We start from the raw sequence: 17,160 nt of genomic DNA on the forward strand, positions 1-17,160 counted from the left end.
CTGCTTATGCAGGGGGTCGGACTCGATGATCTATTGAGGTCCCTTCTGACCCTAACATCTATGAATCTATGGAAGGTAGTGCCAGAAAATATGTAACAGCTTTTTGGATGGTTTCTATACAGTTTTAATTTGGAGGTGTGGCAGGGTCCTTAGGTTTCTCTATTTAACCCCCTTCACCCACCACTACTTATAGATAAACCTAATCCAGGCAGGAGAACCCTCTGTGCTTGCAGCCATCTCCTGGTCTGGCTCCACACATGCTTCCTAGAAGCAGAGGCATGCAGGGTATTTTCACCTTACTGTGGGAGTGGTGGCAGCAGCATCTGTGGCCACAATCCACTGGCAAGGGTCTCGCGGCACTCCAGGGTTGAGAGCCACTGCTTTAGAGGACTGTCACGTGCATCTCTGGCTCTCTGTAGACTCGGGCAGCATTGTTACTCCTGCGTTCTGAGCTTCTCCCCCTCCTTTCACATCAACCTTCTTCCCTGCAGCCCCTTCTCTCTGCCGTCCTGACAAGCACCGTACTTGGAATACAATTCCTTTTTGCCATCCAAGGGCATAGGTTAAATGCCCTTCCTCGTTCCTTTCACTAGACAAGTGGCTCTGGCACATTTAGAATAATAGAAAAATCATAGAATCATAGAAAATTAGGTTTGGAAGGAACCTCAGGAGGTCACATCTAGTCCAACCGCCTGCTCCAAGCAGGACCAGCCCCAACTAGATCATCCCAGCCAAGGTTTTGTCTAGCTGGGTCTTAAAAACCTCCAAGGATGGAGAGTCTACAATATCTCTGGGTAACCTGTTCCAGTGTTTTACTACCCTCCTTATGAGAAAATTCTTCCCAATATCTAACCTAAACCTCCCTTGCTGCAACTTGAGCCCATTGCTCCTTGTTCTGTCACCTGCCCCCACTGAGAACAGTCCAGCTCCATCCTGTTTGGAACCCTGCTTCAGGTAGTTGAAGGCTGCTATTAAATCCCCACTCAGTCTTCTCTTCTCTGGACTAGACAAGCCCAGTTCCCTCAGTCTTTCCTCATAAATCTTGTGCCCCAGCCCCCAAACCATTTTCACTGCCCTCCACTGGACTCTTTTCAATTTGTCCACATCCTCTCCAGTCTGTCCACATCATTTCAGGGCATTAAACTGTCTGAAGTATCAGGATCCCAAGGGAATTCCTACAATCCACAGTGTCAAAAATGTTTTGACTTGTGGGTTCTTTGCAACAGAAGAATTGCTCTCTTATTTTTCCATAGTCAAAAAATGAATGAAAGCTAAGAGCTGGGATTTTCTGAGAAACACCTGGAGTCTAATGAGAGCTGTACTCAGTATAAGAAGTTTGATAGCTGTTGAATTAAGGTAGCAGACTGTTAGTACAATGTGTTCTTTGTGCATGGGTTCAAGTCTCATCCTTACCATGTGTTTCTTCTCTCAAGTCCATATGGCGACTGGATTTGATTTACTTGCTTTGTCTATACCAAGGTAGAGGTTCTGTCCTCCAAACATCCCTTGTCTTGCCAAAATAGTTTTGGGATCTACCTTTACTGGAAGGCCTTATTGCTCTTTCTGCCTTGCTGAGACTCCGAATGGTATTCAGGAGGTGGTGCCCCTTCCCTTACATGGGCATGGCTGAGGGGACTGGGTGGAAACATCGCATTCTGAGTACCTAGGACAGTTTCTAGGCAGAATTAAGGTTCAGCTTTAATTATCCTTTCCTTTTCCTCCTCGGGCAGGTGGAAAGAGTACAGCCCTGGGATACCATGGTGCGCCAACGTTGACAGTATTATGACAACTGAGTTCAATCTCCAATACTCATTTCCCAAGGCTGCTGCTTTCTATGCGCGTGGAGGTGCAGCGTAAGTGTCAGGACGTGGGTGACGTCTTCCAGTTGCCATGCATACCACATTTTCTTGCATACAACACTCACTTTTTCCCCGCATAGCAGCCACTGGGAATTGGCGTAATCATTATATTTGAAAAATATGGTAAGAGCAGTATCTGCTGCTTACTGGGCAAAAGTGAAAGTAAAATTTGCAAGCATCCATGGAGAGCAATGCATACCATATTTTCTTGCATACAACACTCACTTCTTTTCCAAATACCGGCTGCTAGGAATTGGAGTGCTCATTATATGTGAGAAATATGGTAAGTGGAAGTAAAGTCTTCAAGGATCCAGTGGGGAGAAAAACAATAATCAGGTGCTGACTGGTCACCTTGCTGCTGTTACTTAGTTACTTACACCAAGGAAAGATCTTTACCCCCCCTGCTTCATTTTGCCTTTCAAAAACAAGGTATGTATCTTATTCCAGGGAATGTTGTGTGGGAGAAAATGCAGTGTATATATCATAGAATCATAGAAAATGAGGGTTGGAAGGGACCTCAGGAGGTCATCTCATCCAACCCACTGCAAGACCAGCCCCAACTAGATCTATCTAGACACATCTCAAAACAACCTCCAAGTATGGAGAGTTCACAACCTCTCTGGGTAACCTATTCCAGTGTTTTACTACCCTCCTAGTGGGAAAGTTCTTCCTAATATTTAACCTCAACTTCCCTTGCTGCAACTTGAGACTATTGTTCCTCATTCTGTCATCTGCCACCACTGAGAACAGTCTAGCTCCATCCTCTGTTGTACTTTCTAGAGTTGAAGCCTGCTATTAAATCCCCTCTCAGTCTTTTCTTCTTCAGACTAAAGCCCAGTTCCTTCAGCCTCTCCTCATAAGTCACGTGCCCCAGCCTCCCAACCATTTTTCTTGCCCTCTACTGGACTCTCCAAGTTGTCTACATCCTTTCTGTGGTGGGGTTCCCAAAAATGTCCACAGGACTCTAGTTGTGGCCTCACCAGTGCTGAATAGAGGGGAAGAACCATTTCCCTCAATCTTCTGGCAATGCCGTCGGGTGGCAGGTAGACAAGCCCTTTGACTATGACTTTCCTGTGCACGTGGGTCTTATTCCATGTTAAAGGGCTTTCCCCCCCAAGATCCTCTAAATTGTATCCCCTTCTAAGCCCCTCAAACAAGTGACTTTGAGTAAGAGATGATGGAAATTATTGGATCAAACTTTCTCCCATGAAAAGAGTGGATTTGCCAAAAAAATAAAGGTTTTGCTGTAGTTAGAGAGGCTCATATGAGCCTAGCTAATTAGCCAGCTAGCTGGAGATAGAGCTAAAGAAGATTTATGGGAAAAGACAGAATAGATGGGAGATTGTGGGGATGGATGAACAGATGATGCATGTATTGACATAGTGTCACAGGGGTTCTGAACTGGTGTCCTGTTCTACAGGGCATTTGAGTCCAAGTTGAAGGGCTACCTGGAGTGTCCGTACTCTTGGAAGAAGCTAGAGGACATCCAGAAGATTTTTAGTTTCTATCAGAACAACGTCTCTGGTAGGTGCCACCCCACAGACCCCAGTGGGTGGCTGAGAGTCATGCCCAGAGCAAGGTCCCCACAGCTGTGCAGGGGGGGTCTTCTGGGAAATCTTTGACCATCCACTTCTTTCAGTTCTTACTGCCAGGGACCTGGGCCTTTTGCTTATCTCACTGCAGCCCTCCATGTACCTTGTTCACCATGCTAGCTTCAGCCTGGGCTTATTTTCAGGACTGCAGCTTGAGGCTGGGTGGCCATTGATGCATGGTACCAGTGTTAAAAGGGAGGGAGAAGTGAGCTGAATCATCACCTTCCCTCTGGTCTAACCCACTAGACCAGTGGTAGGCAAATGCTGGCATGGGTGCCAGAGTGTGGCACATGATGGCATTTTGCTTGCATGCACACCTTAGGGCAGATGGCGGGGAAGGGGCTGAGGCTGAGCTGCCACAATATGAATCGGGCCCTACTCAGCTCCCCTGCTGTCTGCCTTTGGCACACCATCTTACAAATTGAGATTGTGGGATTTTTGGGTACTTTGCTCAAAAACATTGCTGACCCTGCACTAGACCTCACACCCTTCCCAGCACCAGGGATAGAAGCCAGGAGTCCTGCAGTCTCCTCTAAACTCCAAGATTTTCTACTGTGGTAGAGCAATGGGTTGTTACTTAAAGATTGTCATGTGTCTGTGTCCACAGAGTATGTGGCCAAGCACTGGAAGGAAGATGCTTTCTTTGGGTACCAGTTTCTGAATGGGGTGAACCCCATAGTGATCCAGAAATGTACAAAACTCCCAGAGAACTTCCCAGTGACCCAGGAGATGGTGGCCATATCCCTGGGGAAGGCCACAAACCTCTCCAAGGAACTTCAGGTAAAAGAGGACCTTCTGCCACTCAACTCCTGGCTGGTACTCCACTCACTTCTGAGGAAGATTGCCCTTTGAGAAGAGGACCCTTCCCAGCCTCACCTTTCTGCTTATGCTTGGCTGCTTCTGGGGATGGCAGCCTGCCTGCACTGCTGATCCTGTCCTACTGACCTTAATGCTTCTTGGTGAGACCTTGGCCTTTTGCACCCTACCCTAAATTATTTGGAATACAGCTGTGGTCTAAGTGTTCTCCACCAGGCCCCACACCAAGAAGTGGCTACACCTCAGTGATGGGTGAGGGAACCCTACCTAAGAAGTGGCTATTTCTCAGCACTAAGTGAAGGATGTCAGAATAAACACATACCTGGTATTTACTCATGACCACATGTACCTCCCTCCACAAAATTATCCCTCCAAAAGTGTGTGCATGAAGGGGTGTCTTATAAGACACATTGTGCTCTTCATGCATGGATTCAAGTCCCATCCTTGTCATGTCTTCCTCCTTGAAAATCCATATGGCAGCTGGATTTGATTTGCTTGGTTTGTCTATGCCAAGGTGGAGGTTTTGTCCCTGCAAGCCTGGGTTCAAGTCCCATCTTCTCTTTTAAGACAGAATCATAGAAAATTAGGGTTGGAAGGGACCTCAGGAGGTCACATCTAGTCCAACCCCCTGCTCAAAGTAGGACCATGCCCAACTATATCATCCCAGCCAAGGCTTTGTCTTGCTGGGTCTTAAAAACCTCCAAGGATAGAGATGATTTTTCTTCACTGGAATAGAAGCATGGAGATGCTCTGTTCTAATGGTTGCCCAAATGGCTCCCATGTTTCTCCAGTCCTGCAGATAGAAGGGCCAAAGCCAATGATAATCCTTTCACAGCTGCTAAGTCAGTTGTAGTAGCTATTGGCTGAGTCCTGTAGCTTGTGCCTGAAGCAGCAAATGAGCTGGCTCAGGGCATGTCCATAGTGTCTTGATGTGGTTTGTGGTGTGGAAACAACTTATACAAAGAACTATTTACAGTAAAGACCTAACAGTCCTGACACTGCCCTGGCAAAGGTCTGGGGCCCTGCTACCTCACCCATGCTGTCTCCTGGGATAGAATGCTTCCTGGACACTGTGTTTCCAGGAGGACTTTCTCTATGTCACACAGGCGGCTATGACCCTGGAAAAATCTTCCCCCCACCCCCCTCTACATTCTGCCTTGAAAACCAAAGCACGAGTTTTATAAGAGGTGTGTGGTTGGCAAGAAAATATGGTAAAGTCACAAATACATCCATTTCTATGACTGCTTGAACAGCTGCCCTGACCCCAGCAGCAGCTTCATTTCCAAATGACATGAAGGAGTCCTGTTTAAACAGCCACCATGTCCTCAGCTCCATCTCAGCACCAGGAATGGGATCCCTGGATAAACACCTGTCCACTCCCTAGAGGTTGCTTCCTCTCAGCATTGGGCCAGGATTTCCAGAAGTAGCTGCACCACAGCTCTGGGGAGGGGTCCCTAAGCCAGATTTAGCCAACCAAGGGAAAAAATCTGATCTGCAGCTGGTCACTCAGCCCCACCTAGCCCAGGCATGGGGGGGCAGCCCAGGCTGTGGTGCAAGTGACTGGTCCTGCCTCTCCTGGGCATATGGTGGTGTGGGGAGTGGGGGCATGGTGGCCAGACACAACTTCCCTGCTGCCCCTGTGGTGGCAGGACATTTTACCCAGCTGCCACTGCCGGTTTTCTGTACACCCACTGCCAAGAGTGCTGAAGGGAACAGGCAGGTGGGGTCTCCATGGACTCCCTCGGGATCCCTATTGACAGGGTGTGCTGAGCCAGACAGGTGGGATGGGGCTGCGGATGGGTGGGAAGTGGCATTTGGCAGCAAGACAGGAAGGTGGGGCCAGGATCACAGATGGTGACAGAGGAGGTCTGGGGCTCAGGGCAGATCTGCGATCTGCTCCCCATATGTCCCTGCTTGTGGAACTGGCACCCACCACAGGGATGTGCTCTGCCCTGGGTTATGGCTTTGCCCTGGGCCCCAGCCCCATGCTGTCACTGCCCTCTGATCTGGGCCCTGCCCACTTGTCCTGCTTCTGGCCCATGGCTCCATCCCAACCACCCAGCCAAGGGTGCCCTGCCTGCAAGGGGTCCCAGCTGGTCTCCAGGGAGATCCTGCCTGCCCACCTGCTCTGTCCACTGCCCCTGCTGGTGGGTGCGAGGTGGACAGGTTGCATAGGATCAATTACCCGCCCCCAGCCCATGACAGCTCACCAAAACTCCTTACGTGGCCCTCCAGCCCCCAAAATTGCCCACCTCTGCCCTACGCAATGCTGTGTACTGCTGAGATCCTGTTGTGAGGAACCTCATGGTGCAGATGGGTGGGGCACTGACTTTGCCTTTCTCTGCTTTTCAGAATGGGACCATCTACCTTGCCAACTACAAGATCTTGGAGGGCATCAGCACCACTAAAGTGAATGAACAGCAGCAGTACATCGCCGCACCTTTGTGCCTGCTACACCAGAAACCCAGTGGGGAGGTCATTCCCTTAGCCATCCAGGTGATGAGTTTTTCTGTGCTCCGTTGTGCACATGAACCTCCATCCTTGAGCCTCCCCACTTGGACAAGTCTCCAAGGAATTTTCTATGATTCTATTCAGTAGAAAGGGTGGGAGGGGGGAACCCGAAAAGCCCAGAACCTGAAAAGCCCCTAGTAGTTATGCCTATGTCATCCCCAACCAGAGGCTGTCCAATCTCTTCTTGAACACCTCCAGTGATGGAGACTCCACACCGTTCCTAAGCAGTCTATTCCATGGCTTCAGTGCTTTAACAGTGAAGAAGTTTTTCCTGATATACAACTTACATATACTTTGCTGAATATGAAGGAGGGATTTAGGCTTGAGCAACCCATTGGCCTGACCTGGGGGATGTATGTGGCTGTAGGTCTAATGTAGGATTAGGGGCAGGAGAACAGGCCAGATGGATCCATGGGTCCAAAGCCAGAATAGGAGAAGAGAGGGACACTGGGCTGCATGGCCGTGTAGGTTGGATCCAGGATTTGGGAAGGGGAAGAAGACACACCAGGCCTTTTGGCCTAACCAGAAGCAGAAGTTTTCACCACTTTTAAAGCTAGCTGCAAGGACAGGCTCATTTTCATGGTGATTCCCATGATCCATCAGGGTGCAATGTCCTTCCTGGTTCGAGGGATCTCGGCACAGCAGCAAACTTCTCTTCTCTACCTTCCCCCTACCTCCAGCTAAGCCAACACCCAGGCCCCGACAGCCCCATCTTCCTGCCCAGTGACCCTGAGTGGCTCTGGACTCTGGCCAAGACCTGGGTGAGAAACGCTGAGTTCCATGTCCATGAAGGCGTGACCCACCTCCTCTGTGGCCACCTCATCCCTGAAGTCTTTGCCGTGGCTACGCTGCGACTTCTGCCCATGTGCCATCCACTGTACAAGGTGAGGTCTGGGCATGGGAGGGGCCAGCAATCCTGGGTCCTCCTGGGGCATCTGTGGGCTGCCTCCAGGTGGGGGTCATTCTCTGTTAGGCACTTTGCCCAGATGGGGATGCTCCCTGACATGGGGCATTTCAGCCCAGCCCTGGAGGTGGATGTTCAGCATGTGGACTAAGCATGGCCAACTGTGTGTGTTCCCTGCATGCTGTGTCCCAGATGTGGGTTGTCTCCAGATGTGCTCATTGAGGGAGGAGAGGGACAGGTGTCCCAGTTGTATCTAAATGTGAAGGAATATCTCAGATGTACACACCTGTGCTCATCCTTCCAATGTCCCCATAAGTGTGAGTGTCTCCAAGGGTCTCATGTACCTATCCACGTATGTCCACATGGGGCTTGCCCTGAGGACTCAGCTGTATATACATGTGTGTGTTCTGGATGTACTCAGCTCAACACAGCTTTGTGAGTGTTAGAGATTTCCAGGTGTGTGTGTGTACACATGTGTGCACATGCGTTTGTGTTAGAGAGAGTGGGGGGAGAAAGAGAAAGAATTCCAGAAGTGTCAGCTGTTCACATATATCCATGAATCAGAGAGGATGGTCCATGCTCTCCACCTAGTCATTATGGCAGGGAGAAAGGATCATTTCCTTTGCCCCACAGCCTTCCCCTCTCACCTTCTTTTTTCCAGCTCCTGACCCCTCACATGCGCTACAGCATCCACATTACCATCCAGGCCAGGACCCTTCTCCTCAGCCCAAGAGGTGTGTTTGATCTGGTAAGAAGGGACCCTTCGACCATTGTCCCAATGTCTCTGTTTGTAGGTTTCAATGCTCCTCTCCTCATTAACACATGGAGGAACTGAGGCACAGAAAGGGAAAGTGACTTCCCCAAGGTCACCTAGCCAGCTAGTGGCAAAGCTGGGTAGAAAATTCAGGTGTCCTGCTTGCTTATAGTCCAGTGGGCTCTCCACTAACTTGACCAGACAGAGGAGGAAATAACTAACTCTGTTTTAATTCAGAGTTAATTAAAACCCATCCCAAACTCCACCCATAGAGCCTCGCTATCATTCAGTAGCTCCACTCTGCAGCTTTGCTCCCAACAGGGAGAGGCAGACCGCTCAGCTGATCATGTGCAAGGAAGATTTGCCTCTTCAAAGTGGGCTTGTGTTGCCTGAAAAGCAAGTGAATCACCTTATGCGAATGGCCCAAACCGTGTGAACGGGCCTGGCTGGAAGGCTCGTGGCATTTGGATAGAAAATTTACATTGAAAAAGTTATCTACGTTTTTGAATGAAAAAGACCTGCTCTTGGCAACCTTTTGGCATTTCTTCAGGGCAGTTTTTTGGGGGTTAATTTTTATCTGCTCTATTCTTTCCTTATTTCCCTGCCACTTTTTTCTCCTGCTGCTTCAGCTCATTTCCTCTTCCTTTTTGCTGATTCTCAGTAGTGTGATTCAGATGGGGCAACCAGGGCAGCAACTCCAGGTGCCAGCTTAGAGAAAGGTGGAAAAGCCACGGCTGCTACTGTGGCCACATTGACAGCACTTGCCAATCAGGAGTTACCATTGCCCCAAGTGCTCCACTGCCCCGTTACATCTCTGCTGGTTTTTGTTTTCCATTTTCTCCTTTTTCATGTTCCTCCCAGGGTTTTGTTCTACTTTCTTAGCTTTTTTGTTTTGTTTATCATTTTTATAGTTCTTCCTTATTCATGTTAGGGGTCAACTGGGATATGGGCAGTCATGGCTTGATAGTAGAGCTTCATGTGTTCTGTTGAGTAACCTCAGGGATACTGAAAGATCAGGTGCTTCTTATATCCAGGCACCTACCCCCATGCGCTAAACTAGGGGTACTTAGGCCATTGCAGTGAGGCCAACTCCAATAATCGGGACCACTTGGAGGCTAAATCCTGCCTGCTTCCTGCCCCACATCTCTTTCTTTTCCCTGTCACTTTCTTCCTCACCTCCCCTTCCCCCTCCCCAGTTTCCCCCTTTGTCTTTGGACTTTTTACATTTATGCCATGTTTTTCTTCATGAATACCATGCCATTAACAGGGCATGCCTACGCTTGCTTTTACGCGCTGCTAAACTTAATGCACGTTATCCTAATGCACATTAAGGCAATTTAGGTGCATGCACTATTAACCTTTAAGCAAGTGTGCGAACTGACTTGGGACTATAGTCCTAAGTCAATCGACACACACTGCGTTAATGCACATTAGCACGTCTATGCCTTCACTAATATGATTTAGCTATTTGAGCATTAATTTAATACCTGCTTTATGCAGGTATCAGATTTAGGCATGAATAACTTTAAATTGCCATTTTTAAGGTGCATTGTGTGTACATGTGTAGACATGAGCCTTTAATGCAATTTAAATTGGGCTAATGTGCATTAAACTTTCAACACTTTGCTCTCCCCACACCCCACCATCACCCAACCCTTTTCCCTCTGAGATAGGGCAATGACGACCTGACTTTTGGGGGCATGTGCTCTGTTTCACAGGCCATAGCAACAGGGCGTGTGGGGCTGGTCGAGGTCTTGAGTAAGGCTCTGAAGAGTATTTCTTACACCACGCTGTGCCTCCCTGATAACCTTAAGGCCCGTGGGGTTGAGAACCTCAAGAACTACTATTTCAGAGATGATGCACTGAAGATCTGGGAGGCTGTGGAGAGGTGAGAGAAGGAGGGAGTGCTGTGTATGTGGAGGGGAAAGGGGATAGATAGGACTGTCAGTGCTGGGGTAGGGGACATCAGGCATTCAGTGGATTATTCCACCCCCCTCTGCCCCACCCCATGAGCCTTGGGGTCCTGACTGACCCAGCCCCTTGTTTCTCCCCAGCTTTGTCTCTGGTATCATTGGATACTACTACCCTAGTGACACGCTGGTGCAGGAAGACCATGAGCTACAGGCCTGGGTTGGTGAGGTCTTCACTAAAGGCTTCCTGGGCAGACAGTCCTCAGGTAAGAAATGGAGGCAGGTCCTCACACATGGCAAGTGACCTTGAGTGCTGCCTTCAGGGTCCCACCAGCAAGGCAGAGCTGAGCCCCCTGCCCCAGAGCCAGGACTCTAGATGCAGTCTCAGATGACTAGGCATTTGGGGATGTGCAGGCCAGAAGGTGTATGTAACCCAGCGATGAAACTTTCAGGATCATAGGCTGGAAACAGATGTTGTCTTTGTGTCACTGTAACAATTTTTATGGCAACACAAAGCAAAAGCAAAGAGATGTCTGTGCCCTTTGTCATGTCACGAATACCTTTGTTTGTGGCCAGGACAAAAAGTAGCAATAATATGTGCTGCTTTCACATTTATTTGCTTTATGGCAGGAGAGTGTGGGCAGCCTGGAGCATCCCACACTATCCAGCTGGCCCAGGAAGGTGTTCCTGAGTCTTGAGGAGCCCAGTCCTGTGTGCCCTGAGAAGTCCCAGGCAAAATCAGGTCTAGGAGAACCTACCTAGCTTTCTCCACTACGGAGACATGCCCCAAAGATTCCCAGATATGACTGGTACACCCAGGGTGGCTCTTGGGGCTTTTATTTTACTTAGAGAAATATAAGAGAAGCTAAAGCATGTGCCTCCAAACTATTGACTGGTTAGTTGGGATATTGTCAATTATGCAACTTGACCTAGAGCAGCTCCATCCAGCAGAAAATACACAGACATAGTTTCATAGTTGCTAGGGGCTGGAAGGGACCTTACAGATCATTGAGTCCAGCCCCACCATCCACCATCTCTCATACACTCATCATTATGATTCAGACCGACCTGCTCCTGGGATCAGAGTGCCTGTAAGTAGGAATATAGGGACACACACTGCACAGCAACAAGGGGTGAGGGTTGTCCCAGACTCCCCAACAGGACAATAGGCAACATGTGTGTTGCCTAGTGAAGGGGATCAGCTGTGGTGGAACACATCCTGGCACCCCCTGAAGTGATCCTAGTGACTCCAGGGTAACACTGGCAACCCCACTTATTTCAGTGATTTTGCTGTCACCCCGTCATAATATCTGTGTGCAAATATGAGTGACTCCCTCCCTGATCATGGTGTGTGGGAAAGGTGGCAAGGTAGGGGAGCACTTCTGGTGGGAAAGGTTTGCAAGAGGAGTGGGAAGATGGAGAGGGCTTGATGGCATGGAGGGGGGCCTCCTCCTGGTGGGAGTGTTTCCTGAACAGACTGGTGGAAGGGGAGCTCCTCTGTGTCCAACCCTAAACCTGTTTTCCTGGCAGGCATCCCCTCCTCCCTGAAGACAAAGGCAGAGTTGACCAAGTTCATGACCATGGTCATCTACACTTGCTCTGCCTACCATGCCGCAGTCAACAGTGGGCAGGTGAGTGAGGTCAGCCATATGCTGAGCAAGAGGCTGGGTTGGGGACTGTGCTCTTCACTCTTCCTTCCCTTTCTAGTTGTCTGCTGCTCCTTCCACTGCATCACCAGCCCCATTGCGCAAGTCCAGTGTCTTGGTGCAGTGCTGCGTTGGGTTTTAGCATTGGGGTTGGGGTCTGAAAGGTGTGGTGCTGGGAGGGGCAGTTTTATGCTGGCACAACATGTGCAACACCCAACCTGATACAGCCAGAGGTTGAGGAGGCAGGATTCCTGGGTTCTATTCGACCTCCTGGAGCCTAGCGCTTAGAGCAGAGCCCGGGGTCTTGGGTTACAGATCTAGATAAAGAAAGCAAGACAGTATGCATTTGCAAGGGAAATGCCCCTTTTCTTTTAGATTTCTTTAGCCCCAGCCAAGATCTAGGCCCACCACTACACCTAATCCAACACACCCTGCCTGAGATCAGATCCCAGTATATGCAGACACTGAAAGGTACCTTCCCCCATTTCAGAGGTATCACAATTTAAATCAGCAAAGCCCATGGCAGGGAAATATATTAGCTCCCATTTCACAGACCAGGAAAACTCAGTTACAGACAGAGGGAAGGAAAGATAATGAAGAGGACAGTGCGGGATCTGAGAGAAGGAAGGTCTCCCTAGGTCCGAGTCTCCCAGGAGGAATCCTTTATGATGCCTAATAGATCAGGGGTGAAGCAGGTGGCAAGAAGAGGGCTTCCAGGGGCAGGAGAGAGGTGACCTTGGTTCATAGCTCTCTCCTAGGACTCCTGAATCCTCCCTTGCCAGCTTGCTGGTGGGGTGGGGGGGTGGGGGTATAACCTCCTGGCCTTCTCTCTCCGGCACTGCAGTTTGAAATGGGTACTTTCATGCCCAACTTCCCATCCACCATGAGGAAGCCACCACCTCGGACCAAAGACCCAGTGACCCTGCAGGAGTTTCTGGACACCATTCCGGCAATGAACAGCACCAGCCTTGTCCTGTCTGTTCTGTGGGTCCTGCGCAATGAGAACCTGGATATGGTGAGATCTGGGATCATGGGACTGGGTCACCAACAGGAGGGCCAGAGATTTCTGGCCCTCAATCCCACAGTGCTGTGTTGGGGGCAGGGGAGAGGAAATTCCTTCTGCAATTCATTTCAGAGGCCATCTAGACATAAAGAGTAGCTCAAATCCCTAGCTGGTATCAAGGATCAAGGGCCAGCTGATGTGACTTAGACACCACTCTTCTGGAGTCAGTGGAGCCAAGTTTCCAGCAGGTGTAAATCTATCGATCTTGATGAGAATGCGCTCCTCGAGCTAACCCCATGCTCAGTGAGTCTGCCGCCTCTGCCTTCATTTACTGGTTGTCCCATTCCCTTCCAGAGATCCCTGGGCACATACCCCGATGAGCACTTCACAGAGCAGGAGCCGAAGCAGCTGATCATGGAGTTCCAGTGGCGCTTGGCCAAACTTTCTCAGGAGATTGCAGAGAGGAACAAGGGCCTGGATCTTCCATACACATACCTGGACCCGCCCAATATCGAGAACAGTGCTGCCGTCTGACCCCTCCATATGCTGTTGCTGCTGTTCCCCCATGGCTGACTGTCAGGGTTGCTTCCCTGCAAAGTACTCCCCACACTCCAGGGCAAACACTTGGATGAGTCCTATGCTTCCTCCCCACCTTGTTCTCTCACCTTTTTTATCAGTTCTACATACTGCCCTGCCCCAGACCATGCAAGTGGTCTTGCTTTGTCTGCTCTGTTATTTTTCCCCAGGGTGACTTCGTTTCTGTTGCAGATTCCTCATCCTCTGATGTATCCTCCTAGGAGGTCTGTAGTCAGGAGAGCCCAGCTGATATGTGCAGAACCAACCTCTGGCCTAAGGCAACTTACCACAGGGGTGTAGGTGGTTGGGTGGAGCAGGGGGGCATAGAACTTGATTTCTTTTTTCATTGGAGTCACTAAGGGTGCATACACATATACTAATTTGACTTAAAATAAGGTAACTTAACTAAGTTACCACTAGTATCTGGGGGAACGTTTGTTCACCAGAGCGCCCCAAGGGATGACGACTAGGTTGAACGGTCGTCACAAACTACTACAAGACAGTTTCAGGCTGGACATAAGGAAGAATTTCTTTACTGTCCGAGCCCCCAAGGTCTGGAACAGCCTGCCACCGGAGGTGGTTCAAGCGCCCACATTGAACACCTTCAAGAGCAAACTGGATGCTTATCTTGCTGGGATCCTATGACCCCAACTGACTTCCTGCCCTTTGGGCAGGGGGCTGGATTTGATGATCTTCCGAGGTCCCTTCCAGCCCTAATGTCTATGAAATCTATGAAATCTATAAGTTGTCTTAAGCAACATTGGGGCATACACACATACAGCTCCTTGACATGGTGGCAGTCATCTTGTGAGCAAAGTCGATTTCACTATTGTGATACAAGATAATGCACTTTGGAGGTATATTATCTTGCGCCACATTTAAGTTGACTTTGCTCCACATATGTGCGTGTGCTCTGACAGTTAAATTGATTTTAAAAAGTGAAGTTGGCTTAACTGTCAGAACATTAATATGTGTGTATGCAACCTAAGCTACCATAGGTTTAGAAGATTTCATAGATGTTTAGGGTTGGAAGGGACCTTAGTAGATCATCGAGTCTGACCCCCTGCCCTAGGCAGAAAAGAGTGCTGGGGTAAGGTGACCACAGCCAGGTGCTTGTCCCATCTCCTTTTAAAGACTTCCAGGGTAGGGGAGAGCATCACCTACCTTGGAAGCCCATTCCAGATGATGGAAACCCTTACCATAAGGAAGTTCTTCCTGATGTCTAATCTAAATCTGCTCTCTGTCAGTTTGTGGCCATTGTTCCTAGTAACGCCATGGGGTGCCCTGGTAAACAAAGCATCTCCTATTCCTTGCTGCCCACCCCTGACAAATTTGTAGACAGCCACTACATCCCCTCTCAGCCTTCTCTTACAGAGGCTGAAGAGATCCAGGTCCCTCAATCTCTCCTTGTAGGACCCTGCAGGTCCATAACCATCCAAGTAGCCCTCCTCTGGACCTTCTCAAGGTTTTCCACATCCCTCTTGAAGTGCGGCACCCAAAACTGAACACAGTACTCCAGCTGTGGCCTTACCAATGCCGCATAGAGGGGAAGTAGCACCTCCCAAACAATTTGTGATGCACCTGCTTATGCATGATAGAGTGCAGTTAGCTTTACTGATCACTTCATCGCATTGACGACTCATGTTCATCTTGGAGTCCACTATGACCCCAAGACCCCTTTCCACTGCTGTGCTGCTTAGGAAGTCATATCCCAGCCTGTAAGTGTGTTGGAGATTCCCTCTCCATTAGTGCTGTACCTTGCACTTCTCTTTGTTAAACTGCATCCTAGGCTGCTCTGCTGACTTTACTAACCTGTCCAAATCTGCCTGAATCCGTTCCTTGCCCACTCATGTGTTTACTTTGCCCCATAATTTGGTGTTGTCCATGAATTTGGACAGAGTGCTATCCTTGCCCTCATCCAGGTCACTGACGAAGACATTGTCCAGCACTGCCATGAGTGCACAAACAGGCCTGCCAGTGGTTCTGCTATGGCATTAGCCAATTCCTTCAGCACCCTTGGATGAAGATCATCTGGGCCTGTGGTCTTGAACACATCCAGCCCCTCCAAATGTCCCTTCACTAGGTTGGTGCTAACTGTTGGTGGGTTGGTATCCCTCCCGTGCCTGCATATATAGTCCAATTGGAACATTTGTCTCGATCCGTGTTCAGGAATACAGAGGTAAAAAAACTCGTTGAAGAGCTCAGCTTCATCCCTCTTATCTGTCACCTATATACCAGAAGAAGGACTTTTTGTTGTCTTTAATTTTTGTTGCCAGCCTGTGCTCCATTGCTACTTTGGCCTTCCTAACCAACTTCCTGCAAGTGCGAGCCAAGTAGGTATACTCATTCTTGATGGCTACCCCTTCATTCCATAGTCTGTTTGCCTCTTTTTTCACCACTAGGTTTTCCTGGATTTCTCTGTTCAGCCAAGAGGGTTTATTGACCCTTTGGCCCCCTTTTATGTGCATTGGAATTGTCCCTTTTTGTGCCTGAAGGATTGTTCCCTTGAGGAGTGACCACTGTTCCTGGACTTCTATCTCACCAATGCTCTTGACCTTCAGTGCCCCACTTACTAATTGCCTGAGCTCATTGGAGTTAGCCTTCCTGAAGTCCAGCACTTCTGCCCTACTGGTTATCCTTCCCACGTTTCACTGGATAGTGAATTCTAACAATTGGTGGTCGCTATCCTCTAGGTTATCCTGTGTCCACAGATCTCGCACCAGGTCATCCCCTGTAGCAAACCCCAAGTCCAGTAAGGCATTTCCCCTAGTGGGACCACATACCTGCTGTGTTAAGTGAAGGTCCTGTATGCAGGTAAAGAACCTACGTGAACGGTCATATCTAGCTGACTGATTCTCCCAGTAGATGGTAGGGTGGTTTAGAGCTGCCTTGGGAATTCCAGGTCTAGCTCATCGTCCTGGTGTGGCAGTCTGTAATAGACCCCCACGACCAAGTCCCTTTCGCCCAACCCCCTTGTATTCTGACCTACAGTACCTCAATTTGCCCCTCTTCTGATCCCTTGTTGATGATAGAGGATGTGTATTGATCCTTAACAGAGTGCAACGTCCTCCGCAACCCTTTTTCCCACTCTGTTACTTCTGTAAGCCTATAGCCCTCAATGCCTACTGACCAATCGTGGGTAGGGTCCTACCAGGTTTCACTTAATCTCATTTCCTTCTACGACCAGGTGACCTATCACCTGGACAAGGGAGAAGAGATTGATGTCATATATCTGGACTTCAAAAAAGCCTTCGATCTGGTTTCCCATGTTCACCTCTTGGTGAAACTGGCCAATTGTCGCCTTGGGTCCACCACGACCCACTGGTTGGAAAATCGGCTCCGTGGTCGGACCCAGAGGGTAGTAATTGATGAAAGTCACTCATCATGGTGTCCTGTGACCAGTGGGGTCCCCCAAGGCTCTGTCCTTGGACCCATACTGTTCAACATCTTCATTAATGATGTGGACACTGGAGTCAGAAGTGGACTGGCCAAGTTCGCCGATGACACCAAACTTGGGGGCAAAGCATCCACACCAGAAGACAGGCGGGTGATCCAGGCTGACCTGGACAGGCTCAGCAAGTGGGCGGAC

General features: G+C 49.3%; 1 protein-coding gene across 1 annotated transcript in view; it reads left to right on the forward strand.

Moving 5' to 3' along the window:
* LOC102379888 (hydroperoxide isomerase ALOXE3) overlaps positions 1 to 13,529 on the forward strand; it is a 45,497-nt gene extending 31,968 nt beyond the window's left edge. The window contains exons 4-13 of the mRNA XM_014526958.1: positions 3,280 to 3,383; positions 4,059 to 4,231; positions 6,620 to 6,763; positions 7,459 to 7,662; positions 8,344 to 8,430; positions 10,155 to 10,324; positions 10,491 to 10,612; positions 11,877 to 11,977; positions 12,837 to 13,007; positions 13,350 to 13,529. Coding sequence (XP_014382444.1) covers positions 3,280 to 3,383; positions 4,059 to 4,231; positions 6,620 to 6,763; positions 7,459 to 7,662; positions 8,344 to 8,430; positions 10,155 to 10,324; positions 10,491 to 10,612; positions 11,877 to 11,977; positions 12,837 to 13,007; positions 13,350 to 13,529 — 1,456 coding nt within the window. The remainder of the gene's footprint in view (positions 1 to 3,279; positions 3,384 to 4,058; positions 4,232 to 6,619; positions 6,764 to 7,458; positions 7,663 to 8,343; positions 8,431 to 10,154; positions 10,325 to 10,490; positions 10,613 to 11,876; positions 11,978 to 12,836; positions 13,008 to 13,349) is intronic.
* Positions 13,530 to 17,160: the final 3,631 nt, after the last annotated feature.

This window comes from Alligator sinensis, unplaced genomic scaffold (assembly GCF_000455745.1).
Source record: "Alligator sinensis unplaced genomic scaffold, ASM45574v1 scaffold1500_1, whole genome shotgun sequence".
Classification (NCBI taxonomy): Eukaryota; Metazoa; Chordata; order Crocodylia; family Alligatoridae; genus Alligator; species Alligator sinensis.